The 12,475-nt window shown below is 46.0% G+C and overlaps 1 protein-coding gene across 6 annotated transcripts in view; it reads left to right on the plus strand.

Annotated features, from left to right (window-relative positions):
* The window catches only part of LOC102266917 (uncharacterized protein C1orf226 homolog), a 359,994-nt gene that overhangs the window by 81,667 nt on the left and 265,852 nt on the right, over positions 1-12,475 (plus strand). For all 6 annotated transcript variants that reach the window (XM_070366596.1, XM_070366593.1, XM_070366597.1 and 3 more), the window contains exon 2: positions 8,178-8,249. Coding sequence is in view for 4 of the 6 variants with exons in the window: in XM_070366597.1 (XP_070222698.1) it covers positions 8,178-8,249 (72 nt within the window). In the remaining 2 variants the exon portion in view is untranslated. The remainder of the gene's footprint in view (positions 1-8,177; positions 8,250-12,475) is intronic.

Raw genomic sequence — 12,475 nt, forward strand, 5'->3', positions numbered from 1 at the left:
CGTCCTTTCTCTTTGAGCCTGCTGGGGTTGAATTCTTGATTCCATCCTCCCATTAACTCTGTGGCATTTTGAATCACCTCATTTTGTGCAGAGTCGTTAGTCTTTGAGAATCCAATATGAGATTACAGTAGAGCTACAGGTTCTGCATTTTCAGGGTCTTACACGCCCACAAAACAAGAGCATAATGATGTAAAGAACAGGATCTCTTTATGATTGTATGATTTTTAAAAAACTAACACTTCCACCTGCATTATCTAATTTGGTTCTTATGACAACCTTGACTTCTAGATAGTTCAGATATACTGTATTCTATGCAACAGACAGGTTTGGAGAGTTTAAATACTTAGAATCTCTCAGGAGAGGTACAGAGTGTTGGTGCTGGGAGATCCTCTCTAGCATCATCCTGGGGTCTCCTCATCTCTGTGTTTCTTCCTTTCCCTGCTTCTCTCCAGTGGTGGGATTAGGTTTCTCTCCTTCAGAAACATTTTCATAATGAATATCTTCAGTTCCATAACTTAAGACATTCAATGAGTCAAATGATGATCCATTTGCTTTTTTCTACAAATCTTCCTGCCCTGACATTTGTAATTGGTTTGCTTTTGACGTCATGATCATTTTGGTGTCCATATACAGGCTTACTTGTCCAGCTCAGTTTGAGTTTAATGCAGTGGACTAGGCCTTATTGAACTGTGGTGTTGGAGAAGACTCTTGGGAGCCCCTTGGACTGCAAGGAGATCCAACCAGTCCATTCTGAAGGAGATCAGCCCTGGGTGTTCTTTGGAAGGAATGATGCTAAGCTGAAACTCCAATACTTTGGCCACCTCATGCGAAGAGTTGACTCATTGGAAAAGACCCTGATGCTGGGAGGGATTGGGGGCAGGAGGAGAAGGGGACGACAGAGGATGAGATGGCTGGATGGCATCACCAACTCGATGGACGTGAGTCTGAGTGAACTCCGGGAGTTGGTGATGGACAGGGAGGCCTGGCGTGTTGCGATTCATGGGGTCACAAAGAGTCGGACACAACTGAGCGACTGAACTGAACTGAACTGAGGCCTTATTGAGGTGCTGGCTTGTGTTCATCCTGGTTGCTTCTTTTCTAGTATCAGTGAAGTATCAGTGTTTCAGTGCAAGGTAGGGAGACTCACTTTGCTTCTGGTTCTGCCACTCACAAACTGTATTCTGTTCTCTTTGAACCTCAGTTTTCCCTTCTGTAAAATGAAGGGTTGGATCAAATGACCTGTAAGACCACCTAAGCTCTGCTGTTGGGTCTGACTTCCCTAATGATTTTATCATGTTCTTTGTCTCTCTCTGCCTGGCTTACCTGGTTGTTTTACAGGTGATGATTTCATCATCATATGTTAGTGTTGTCAATGATTCTCAGCCTCTCACTGTGCCTCGGGCTTCCCCCATTTTCTTTTTTTCTGTAGGAGAAATAACCTGCTGGCTGAGTAAGCATCTCAGGTGTAAGGGCTGGAAAATACTCCCTGACCAGGATGTAGGCCAGCCCCTGCCCCACGCCTGCATCTGTGATGCAACCAGAGCTCTTAATTGCAGAGCTGAAGCTTTCCATTCAAGAGCTAATAGTTGAAAGACTAGAACAGGTTTCTGTCTTACTGCTTTCTTCTCTTTGCTGTATCATTCAGAGTCCTCATAATAAAGAAAAATAATTAAACCAACCCATCTAAGCTTGTGCTAATGGAGACTAAAAGAACCCATGGGCACATTGCATGGTTCAGCCTCATCCTCTGTGCCTTTTATAGAGTGGCAAGCCATTAGCATAAAGACAAGTCATCACAATTATTTATTTTGCACCCAGTCCCTTAATGTTGAGGAGCAGGAAGGATTCTGCTGTGATCTCCGGCACATTCATCGGCCCCCGCTGAGCCCCTGATCAATAGTGACACAGTAGCATCAGATGGCCTTCAAATAGTACTTCCTTTTTCAGATGGGCTGAGAGAGAGAGGAAGAAATATAAGTGTTTCATTCCTCTTAGACTACAAATAAATAAAGACGTGGTGTGCAGCTGCGTTTCAAGCATTTTGGAAGCTTTTCTGGTGTGTGGGTGTTGGGGGGTAGGGAAAGGGGGGAGAGGAGAACCTCCACTGAGGCTTCTGTCTTGTTGCAGGGGGCGGTGAGAACACTGGCAAATGTCCGTTTGGGCACTTCTCAGTCCCCACTGCCCCTCCTGCGCACGGAACCACCTGGAGAATGGAGCAGACTACACAAGTGGGGAGTGGGACACCCCGAGGCCACTTTGCTTTTTCGTCCCGTTCCCCAGAGCGCTTATTAGAAGGTCATCGGCTGAGTGTGTGCCCTGGAATCTGGGCCCGCTGCTGCCGCTGCAGTTAATGCTGCTTTGTTCAGTGCTAAATGAGGCGAGAACTTTCACCCAGGTCACATTCATAATCCTGCTCAGCAGGACGCTCAGCTGCGCACGGAGAGCGGTTTCTGCAGGCAAGGAGGAACTTTCCCATTGGAGTTCTTGCGCTGACCCGGGGTGGGTGCGTGTGTGCCAACTTGCTTTAGTTGTGTCGGCCTTTGGACTGTAGCCCTCCAGGCTTCTCTGTCCTTGAGGTTTTCCAGGTGAGAATACTGGAATGGGTTGCCATGCTCTCCTCCAGGGCGTCTTTCTGACCCAGGGATCGAACCCCCGTCTCTTATGTCTCCTGCAATGGCAAGCGGGTTCTTTACCACTAGTGCCACCTGGGAGAACAGGCTTTTCATGCCACTTCTGCCATGAGCTGCATCCTTGGGCAGGTCACCTAACCTCTGTGGGCTGCAGTTGCCCCCACTCATTCAGCAGATACTTGAGTCTTACTCTGCCAGGCTCAAAGGGCTGGGAATGCAGAAATATGAGGGCGGGTCGCAACTGTCAAGGAGCTTCCATTCTAGTGGGCATGGCAGATGGTGACCATGTAAATGAGGCAGAAGCCTAAGTGCAAATCATGTTAACTGCTGGGAAAGATATAGAGTGATGTGAAAAAAATGTAACTTTAGATGAAGTCATAATGGTGAATATTTACTAAGCATTGGCAGGATACCCAGCTGTGCTAAATGCTTTTCATATGTTCTTTCTTAATCTTCCTTTTGTGACATAACCTTGGACATGGTTCCTAAGGTTTCTTTGGATTTGGAATGGTCTGCTCCTATGATTCCAAGGTTTTAGCAACTGATAGAGGGTTGGTTAAGGGACTAACTCAGAAGGGCCATCACAGCTGCTGATTTCTAGATGCAAGCAGAATACCGGATTTCCCATGTGGCAATAGTGGTAAAGAACTAGCCAGTGCAGGAGACATAGGAGATGCGGGTTCAATCCCTGGGTCAGGATGATCCCCTGGAGGAGGCCATGACAACCCTCTCCAGTATTCTTGCCTGGAGAACCCCTGTGGACAGAGGAGCCTGGAGGGCTACAGTCCATGGGGTCACACAGAGTCAGGCATGGCTGAAGCCACTTAGCATGCACCAGATTCCTACTGCTTGTGTGTATCTTCAGAGAGAGGACACAGTGCGGCCAGCAGACTTGAAGGGTATAAGAAGGTAGGCACGGTGTTGGAATTCAAACCTGGCCAGGTTTGGGACCTGAAGGAAGAGAGTTAATAAGAATGCCGACAGCGGAGAGAGTCCTGGACTGGGGGCCAGGAGCTGGGGGTGGGGGCTGGCGGCTTGTCTGCCATCTGCCAACTGCTTTAGGCCTCATTGTCAACCTCTGTTATAGGAGGTGCCTCCTCCTGAACCTCACACGGTTGTGCTGGGAGCTGAGGCTGTAGCACTGAGTGGTTTTCAGAGAGAAGATGTGAGTTGGGAATGCGGAGATCCAGGGACCATTACATTGTGCCCATTTGGGGGGGCCTTGTCCTTTTACCTAGGAGAATGTGGCACTGTGGTCTTTCCCTGTGGTCTTGCCTTCACTGACGAAAGATTCTTCTGTCTTTTTCTGAACAGTGTAGATTTTTGTTCTTAAGGACAGTTAACGCAACAGGTCTTAAATCCTAAATTCGCCTCTGCTGACGTGAGCAGTACAAGCAGATCGGTGGCTCAGATGGTAAAGGATCTGCCTGCAATGCAGGAGACCTGGGTTCAATCCCTGGGTGGGGAAGATCCCCTGGAGAAGAGAATGGCAACTCACTCCTTTATTCTTCCATTCTGGAATGGAGAATTCCATGGACAGAGGAGCCTGGGGGGCTACAGTCCATGGGGTCACAGAGTCGGACATGACTGAGTGACTTACACGATTACATGAGGTGAGCAACTGCCACCTTCTGCCAGGCTCCTTGGAGCCTGCTTTACACATGGGCAGCTGGGGGGTCATCCGAGATCTGAGTAGCATTTATACGTGATTGGGGCTCCTTTTCTGTCAGCAATTTCTGCTCTCTTTCAGGCTCTCTGGTTGTTCACATCTTTGGTGACCAACTTCCCAGGCCCTCTGAGTGAGCATTTTAGCCTAAGCTCCAGGCAGTTTGTGGTGCACTTGTGGGATTGTGCTGTTGGGCAAAACTGCACCAACCAGGTTTTATCTCGTGTGGTTCCCTACTTTCAAGGGTTGATTCCCCACCAATCTCTGCCTGCTTTTGGTCTCTCTCCAGTGCCTTCAAAGTTATTTTTATTATTTCAAGTAATAGACTTAATGTTTTAGAGTGGTTTTAAGATTACAGAAAAATTGGGTAGCAAGGAGGGTTCCCACATACCCCTTCAACCCCCCTGCTCAGTCTCCTGTTATTAATATCTTGCATTAGCGTGTACATTTGGTACAATTAATAAGCCAGTATTGATATTTATTATTAACTAATATATATAGTTTATATATATCCATAGTTCCCTCTTTGTACATTTTATGCAGTTATTTCTTTGTATCTTGTCCAGAGGCCAAGTCTGAGGATACCAGTTGAGAATATCAGCATCATCACAAGCCGATCATTTGATGTGTTTATTTTTGATTCATACGTAAGGTTTTTCCTGATCTCTGAAAACACTTGACAGAAACCTTTTAAATAAAGGGCTGTTCCTTGAGGAGGGTAAGGGCAGAAAGTCTCACAAGTCAATGGGTGGTGATAATATTCGTGACTGTGTTAAGCTGTTATGTCTTGCTGCTTTTAGTGTGATTCACCAGGAAACACTACAGTTCAGTTTATCACAGTCTTCAGAAATTAATCTCTAGAAAATAGGGTGGAAGCAAGTAAATGAAGAAAAAGCACCCCCCACCCCCCAAAAAAAACTTCCTGAGGTATTAACCTAGCACCAAGGCTGAGGTTTCTCTGGAAACTTACAAAGAATATTTGAAGTCCTTTGGTTAACCTTATTTGCACTTAACTCCTCCTTATCTGGAAGATGAAGCCACAGATAAAACTGACTCATAAATCTTGTATGTTGATTACTTAGTACAATTTGCATCTTCCTTCTATTTTTTTTTCTTTTCTAGATGGTAGTACTCTTGCCTGGAAAATCCCATGGATGGAGGAGCCTGGTAGGCTGCAGTCCATGGGGTTGCTACAAGTCGGACACGACTGAGCGACTTCACTTTCACTTTGCACTTTCATGCATTGGAGAAGGAAATGGCAACCCACTCCAGTGTTCTTGCTTGGAGAATCCCAGGGACGGGGGAGCCTGGTGGGCTGCCGTCTATGGGGTCGCACAGAGTCGGACACGACTGAAGCGACTTAGCAGCAGCAGCAGCAGTGAAAAGGAAGCAAGCCCTGATATTTTAAACTTAAGTGGTTGTGTGAGCTTCCTTATCTGTCTGGTCTAAGACTGTCTTGTATTTTGCCCAAAATGGAGCCTCAGGGTGGACTGAGATTAGCTGTGGTGTTGGTAATGGTTAGGTATGGAGGTACTTTTTTGTTATGGAGTTATACACATACATAATGGCAGTAATCACTTATCGTAGCCTCTGATTTCTGACCCCGCCTCTGCTTCCCTGAAATTGTTGCTCTGCTTTTTGGTTCGTCATTCGTGTGGATGTTTAGTTTTTGATCCCTGCTTCATGTCTTCTTTTAATCTCCTCGAATAACCATAAGGCCTAGCTCTGGTAGAGATGGGTGTCTGCTCCATACTCTCTCTCAGAAAGGCAGATTTGTGATTTTCTTCAGATGGCTGAGAAGGAAGATGAGCGTGTGGTGTGACTGCAAGTGGGATGTGTTAGTGAGCGTGGGATGACCGCGTGCATGCTTCATGTGGGCTGTGTGAGATGAGTGTGTGGTGAGTCATGTGTATGCACGTGCCACATGTGTGAGCATGTGTGCACTGATGTGTGTGAAGGTGTGTGGTGAGTACACACACACGTGCTGGCTGGCTAATGGCGTGAAGGAGGCACTGATAGCGTGACGATGTTGGGTGTCCTCATGTGAGTGCCTTCACGTGCAGAATGCTGTTCCCTGGTTAGGAAACCTCGTCCAGAGCTAGAAAGCCACTTCTCCTCTCTCCTTCCCCCCGGCTCGTTTGGGGTTCTCAGCACCGCCCCTTTCTGAGAAAGGAGAGGGCAGGGATCCGTTTCGGCATCTGTGTTCAGACTGATTGCCAGGTCAGTCTTGACTGTTCAGGGTTCAGGGCAGGAGCCGCCAGGCATGCAGCGCTCGGGAGGGGGGTGTGGAGACTGCCCCCAGCTGCGGGAAGGGGGGTTGCTTTGAACTTGGGCCGTCACAAACCTGGCGTCATGTCATTCCTGGCTGTGTGGGTCACTGACATGCTGGCAAACCATGGGGTCCCGCAGAGCTCAGAGGGGAGCTCTGCCAGCCATGGTTGAAGCTGACAGTGTGTTTAGATCCTCAGGGTGAGGGGGCTTGTTTACCTGCAATGGTGAGGCCGTCCATGTGGGGCCCAGACTTCCTACAGGGGGCGGGGAATCACTGTCTCCAGTGTATTACCACATATTGTGGATCAATACGAGGGGACATCCTTTCCCAGTATTTAGTTTTCAAAACCCTTTTCACTGGGGCCAGCCTCGCTCCAAATTTTAGGAAGTACCTTCTGTTCTCGTAACCACAGGAAGTACGTTTCCTGCAGATGACTGTCCTGCACTTCTGTTAATGTGGTCCTGGGTTGCGTAGACTTAAATTATCCTGGGGCTATTAATTTCTGGGATATCCTCTGGGCTGTTTTATAGGTGCTTTTAAAAAGGAAAAGGCAAATTCAGTGGGTCAGTGTGGAATAGGGTGGGGCTGTCCTCTTGTTTCATCCTAAGTAATGATATCTAGAAATTATCTATAATTTTGATCCAGTAGTCCCACTTGTAGGAATCTAGCCTGAAGGGCTACCTGGATGAGCTCAGCTGTGTGCAGATAAGGAGGTTTGTGGAAGCAATTTTGTAAGAGTGCCCTGGGGAGATGTCCACCATCGTAAGTAATGTGATAGACTTGTATCCATTCGTGGAGAAAGATATCCAAGTAATCTTTAAAGTTAAAAAATCAAGTTGCAGAACAATGTGAGTAGTATTAACCTTTTCACATAAAAGAAATTCCTCTGCGTGTCTATGAATCTGTATGTCCATTAATATACAAAAGAGAGATGTGCTTGAGACCATTGACAGTGCTCTGCATATATCTGCATTATTTGAGTCATGTGTAGCAAAAAATTATATACGATATTAAACAACCTGTATGTCATTTGGTTTAATCAGGTTAAATTTTTAAATGCATAACTAGTCCATTCCTTTTCTCTATTCAGGAAATTGCTCAAACGTCTGAGGTCTCTGTAACATCCAGGGCAAACTCAGTGAAGTTTCATTAATTAAAAAAGAAGTAGATATTATTCTTTTTTATTCTTTTAGATTGCTTTAATGCATGAAGACCGGATTTCTGTAAGAGGTTTATACCTTATCCCACTTTATCTTTACTGAAATCCCATTTTACAGATGATGAAACTGAGACAAAGGCAAGCTAGCTTGCCACGAAGATGGTGGGAGAATCTTCATACCCAACCCTTTCTGTTTCAGAAGCCTACTTGTTTAACACAGTCCTTGCCTGCCTCTCTGATTAAAAACAATGAGAAAAGGAAGCAGTCTCTCATGTTGCTTTTTATAAAGTTAGAAGTAGTCAGGAAACATCCTTTTGGCTCTTAATTTCCTTATCTGTAGAATGGGAAGATGAACTTGATGACCTGTGGAGATCCTTCCAGCCCTAACTTTCTGTGATTAGGGACTCTTGCATCCCTCTTCTCAGCGAGTGTTTGCTTCTCTCCCCACAGTACGTTGGAAGTCTGGACGTACCGAGGCCCAACAGCAGAGTGGAGATTGTGGCTGCCATGCGCCGGATCCGGGTGAGTGGCTGGAGATGGGGCTGTGTGGGCCTGGAACCCAGGCATCCTACCTGCTTGCCCTTTTAGAAAGTGCTCAGGGTGCCAGAATGGATGGCTGCACTCTGTGTAAGACACCTATACTGTCCAGGGGAGCTATTCTGAGCTAGGTGGTTGATGTTGCTTAAAGGTCAAGGTTAAAATGGACATATCGATGGCTGGAGGGCTACCGCCCTCTCTGTCTTGTAAACTACCGCTTCTCAAACTGAGAAGCATGCTACCCCTGAGGATGTGGGGTCTGCCAGGGAGTGAGAGGGAGACTGGTGAAGTCATTCAGCTTTTAGTGAAAAGGTTTAGTAATTAGCTGATACTTGGCTCAAAGCACTTTTTAAAAAGTAAAGCATTTTTGTGGTGCATAAAGAAAATTTACGTAAATTTTTAACAACAAATGTGGGATTTCAACAGAATTTCCTTGGTCAGTTGCTTTAGGCTCTGGACATGTGTGTGCATTCTCTTCTGCTATTTTGGATATTCTAAAAGAGTTTGGTCAACTTTCCAACCTATTGTTTTAGGACCAGAGTCTGTGGTACATGGATCAGAGATGGAATAAAAATTAATTTTGTCTTCTGACCACTGTGAAGGAATTTCCCCATGTACTCTGTTGTGAAACAGAAGAGATCAGATTTATGCAGTTTGAGGGTGGATCTGGCATTGGGCAAATGAATTGGATTGATTTTTTGGAGAGAATTGGTATTGGAGGTGGCTAGATTGGTCACTGAATGCAGCCTGGTTTGAGCTCTTTGTCTTCTAGAAGAATCTGCTCACTTCAGTGGAAAACATATAGATGTTGGGAGCCTCATTTTGCTTTTTGTCAGTTTTTTTTTTTAGTTAGTTCATCTGAACAACAGAAACCTCAATTCATTGTGTTTTCTCTAAGCAGTTCATCAGCCTGCTTATTTTAGGCTGTTCACTGCTTTGACCCTCCCAGTTCTTCAGCATTTTTTATTGTTAAGTTGAATTTGTTGAAAGTATTTTTAAATACATCAATACTGTTTTTCTTGGATGCAGGAATGAGTCACTTTCACATGAGTTCATTTAATGTTCACAACAAACTGTGAAATGGGATCATGTTACCTTCATTATCTGGATTAAACTGAGGCTCAGCGAGTCACAGAGGTCTTGAATGGTGGGCATGCAGCCTGCATGCAGCCCTCCACTTGGTTTCATGAGAACATGCCTTTGACTTCAGGCCTGGCACTCAGTATTCCCAGACCTCTTCTCTTCCTTCACCTTCCCACTCAGGTAGAGACTGCTGAGGCCTGGCTGGGTGTATCTGGGGTGTTACCCTTGTGAGGATGGGTTATCGCTCTCACCACAGATGTGACCTTGGGGTTTCAACCAAAAGAGTCCCTCTTTTCTTCATACTCGACTAGGACACAGTGACTATGTTGTTTCTACTATTACTATCATTATTAGAGTAATTAATAGTAGCTATCAGAATAATAGCTACTATTCAGCACTTACTGTATGACAGGTGCTTTACTAGGCCTTTTAATATGGAAATGTTATTTATTATTTGTAGCTACTCTAGATGAAGTGAGAGTATTGTTTTTATATTTTGTAGATGAGGACATGGAAGCCTGGGGTAATTAATTCTAGATCAAGTTGGTGTCAGTAGTTTGAGCTGGCATCCACACCCAGAACTGTGCTGCTCCCTGCTTTGGGTGATGACTCCCGCTGGAGAACTGAAAGGTCGGGACTTGGAACATCCCCATTGAGGGAGTCAGTGGCAGAAATCCAACTTTGTAGAAGGAATGAAGGTACCGGCAAACAGCATCTTGAAACAGAGGTGGGCCGTGGTGTCTGGTGGCGCTGGCCATACACGGGATCTGGAGCCCTTGGGGCTGGAGTGTGGCCCCGTCTCCTCTCCCTCAGCACCTGTCAGCCCAGCGGGCCATGTGCCAGCAGCTCTGTTCCTTATGACCTGCTTCCAGTACTTAATGAGCAGCTCATTAAATTAGAGGGAGGAATTAATTGGCCAGAAAGCTGTTTGGTCTGGCTGTCCGGTCACTTGTTTAGTCTGGCCACCAATGAGAACTCTGGGTGTGTGTTTTACCCTGAACCCCCCAATTCACCGCTAGGTCCGGGGTGCTATTTTCTTTTCTTCCCTCCCTTTTAGAAGCTGTTTTGGCTGTAATTACAGTTGTCAAGAACCAGAGCATGTGATTTCCGTGCAAAGGACTGTTCCTGACTTGGTCCTTTTCTGTTGAATGGTGCCAGGCTAACGTTGGGCAGGACACTGCGGAGTTTGGTTCCTGGGTGCTCTTGTGGACTCTCAAGATGCAGGCCTCCAGCTTGGTCCCAAGCAGCGGCCCATCCTCAGAGGAAAGCAGTTACTCTAAGGACCTTGGTGCCTTACGTCTGTGAAATGAGTTGTGCCATGCCAGGCCCTTTAGACGGAGAAGGCAATGGCACCCCACTCCAGCACTCTTGCCTGGAAAATCCCATGGATGGAGGAGCCTGGTGGGCCTCAGTCCATGGGGTTGCTAAGAGTCAGACACGACTGAGCGACTTCACTTTCACTTTTCATTTTCATGCGTTGGAGAAGGAAATGGCAACCCACTCCAGTGTTCTTGCCTGGAGAATCCCAGGGACGGGGCAGCCTCATGGGCTGCCATCTATGGGGTCACACAGAGTCGGACATGACTGAAGCAACTTAGCAGCTCCTTTAGATGCCAGTCTTCCTGGACAGGACAGTGGATGAAGCAGTGCAGATTGTCTGCATTTCCCAGAGAGGGAAGCACTCAGTGGAGGGCTTGTCCTGGGGTGACCAGACTCACCTTCCGAGCTGGGGCTTCAGCGGCCATTTGGAGTCCTGTTCCTGCCCCCGTGTCACACCTGCAGTGCCAACTCCAAGCTGACTAGGTGGACTGTTGATTTGACTGATGCTTTTCCTTTTTCCCCATTTCTCAAGGTACTCTCACCATATAGATTTTCTTTTAAAATTTATGTTATCTGTCTTCGGCATCTTTTTATTTTTCATGTGCTTGTGAAGATTTTTTTTTTTTTGTGGAGATTAAAAACACATGACATTCTGACCATTTAAAAGTGTATAATTCAATAGTGTTAAGTATATTTACACTGTGTAACAGGTCACTCTGAAATTTTTGCGAAACAGACTGTACCCATTAAACACTAATTCTCCCTTCCTCTTCCCACAGCCCTTGGCCACCACCTTTATATTTTCTGTGTGTACAATTTGACTGTTCAGATACCTCATATATATGGAATCATACTGTATTTACCATTCTGGCCTGGCTTATTTTACCTGGCACAATGTTCATAATGTCCATCCATGTTGTAGCACCTGACATTTCCTACCTTTTTTGGCTGCTTAGTATTCAGTTGTGCCCAACTCTTTGCGACCCCATGAACTGCAACCTGCCAGACTCCTCTGCCCATGGGATATTCCAGGCAAGGATGCTGGAGTGGGTTGCCATTTCCTTGTCCAGGGGATCTTCCGAACCCAGGGATTGAACTCAGGTCTCCTGCACTACAGGCCGATTCTTTTCTGACTGAGCTACCAGGGGTGTATACAGTTGAATGTGTATAGCACATTTTCTTTATCTGTTTATCCATTGTACGCTTGGGCTTCTTCTAACTTTTGGCTATTGTGGCTAGTGTGAATAATGCTTCAGTGAACTTGAATACGCAAATTTTTCTTTGAGATCCTGTTTTGAATTCCTCTGATGTATATTCAGAAGTGGGATTACTGGGTTATATGGTAATTCTTTTTTAAAACTTTCTGAGGCCTCTCTGTACTGTGTTCTATAATGGTTGCACCATTTTTGATCCCCCAGCAGTATAATTTTTTTTTTTCCTCAGTAACATGTGTATCTGATTGGGTAGTGGCTTTTCAATAGGTGAGTTTTCTTTTTTCTGGTAAGGATTTGTTGGGATGGGAGCCGTTAAGCAGTTGGAGTGTTCATGGGTGGTTTCAGGGAGCAGAACATGGATTCATAATGGATTGCCAGGCTGCTTGCTGTCACAGGGACCCCCTGGCTGAACTACCCTATGCCAGAGTGTGGGAGTTCCTTATACTGTTCTTCTGAGGGCAGGATCTGGGGGTGTGAATGGTTGTAAGTGCAGCCTTAGCACAGGTGGCATGGTATGAGTTGGCACATAAATGGATGAATTCATCAGCATTTCTTAGAAGGCCTCCCCTGAATTGAGCACCTTCACCTTCTGCT

Source organism: Bos mutus, chromosome 3 (assembly GCF_027580195.1).
Source record: "Bos mutus isolate GX-2022 chromosome 3, NWIPB_WYAK_1.1, whole genome shotgun sequence".
Lineage (NCBI taxonomy): Eukaryota > Metazoa > Chordata > Mammalia > Artiodactyla > Bovidae > Bos > Bos mutus.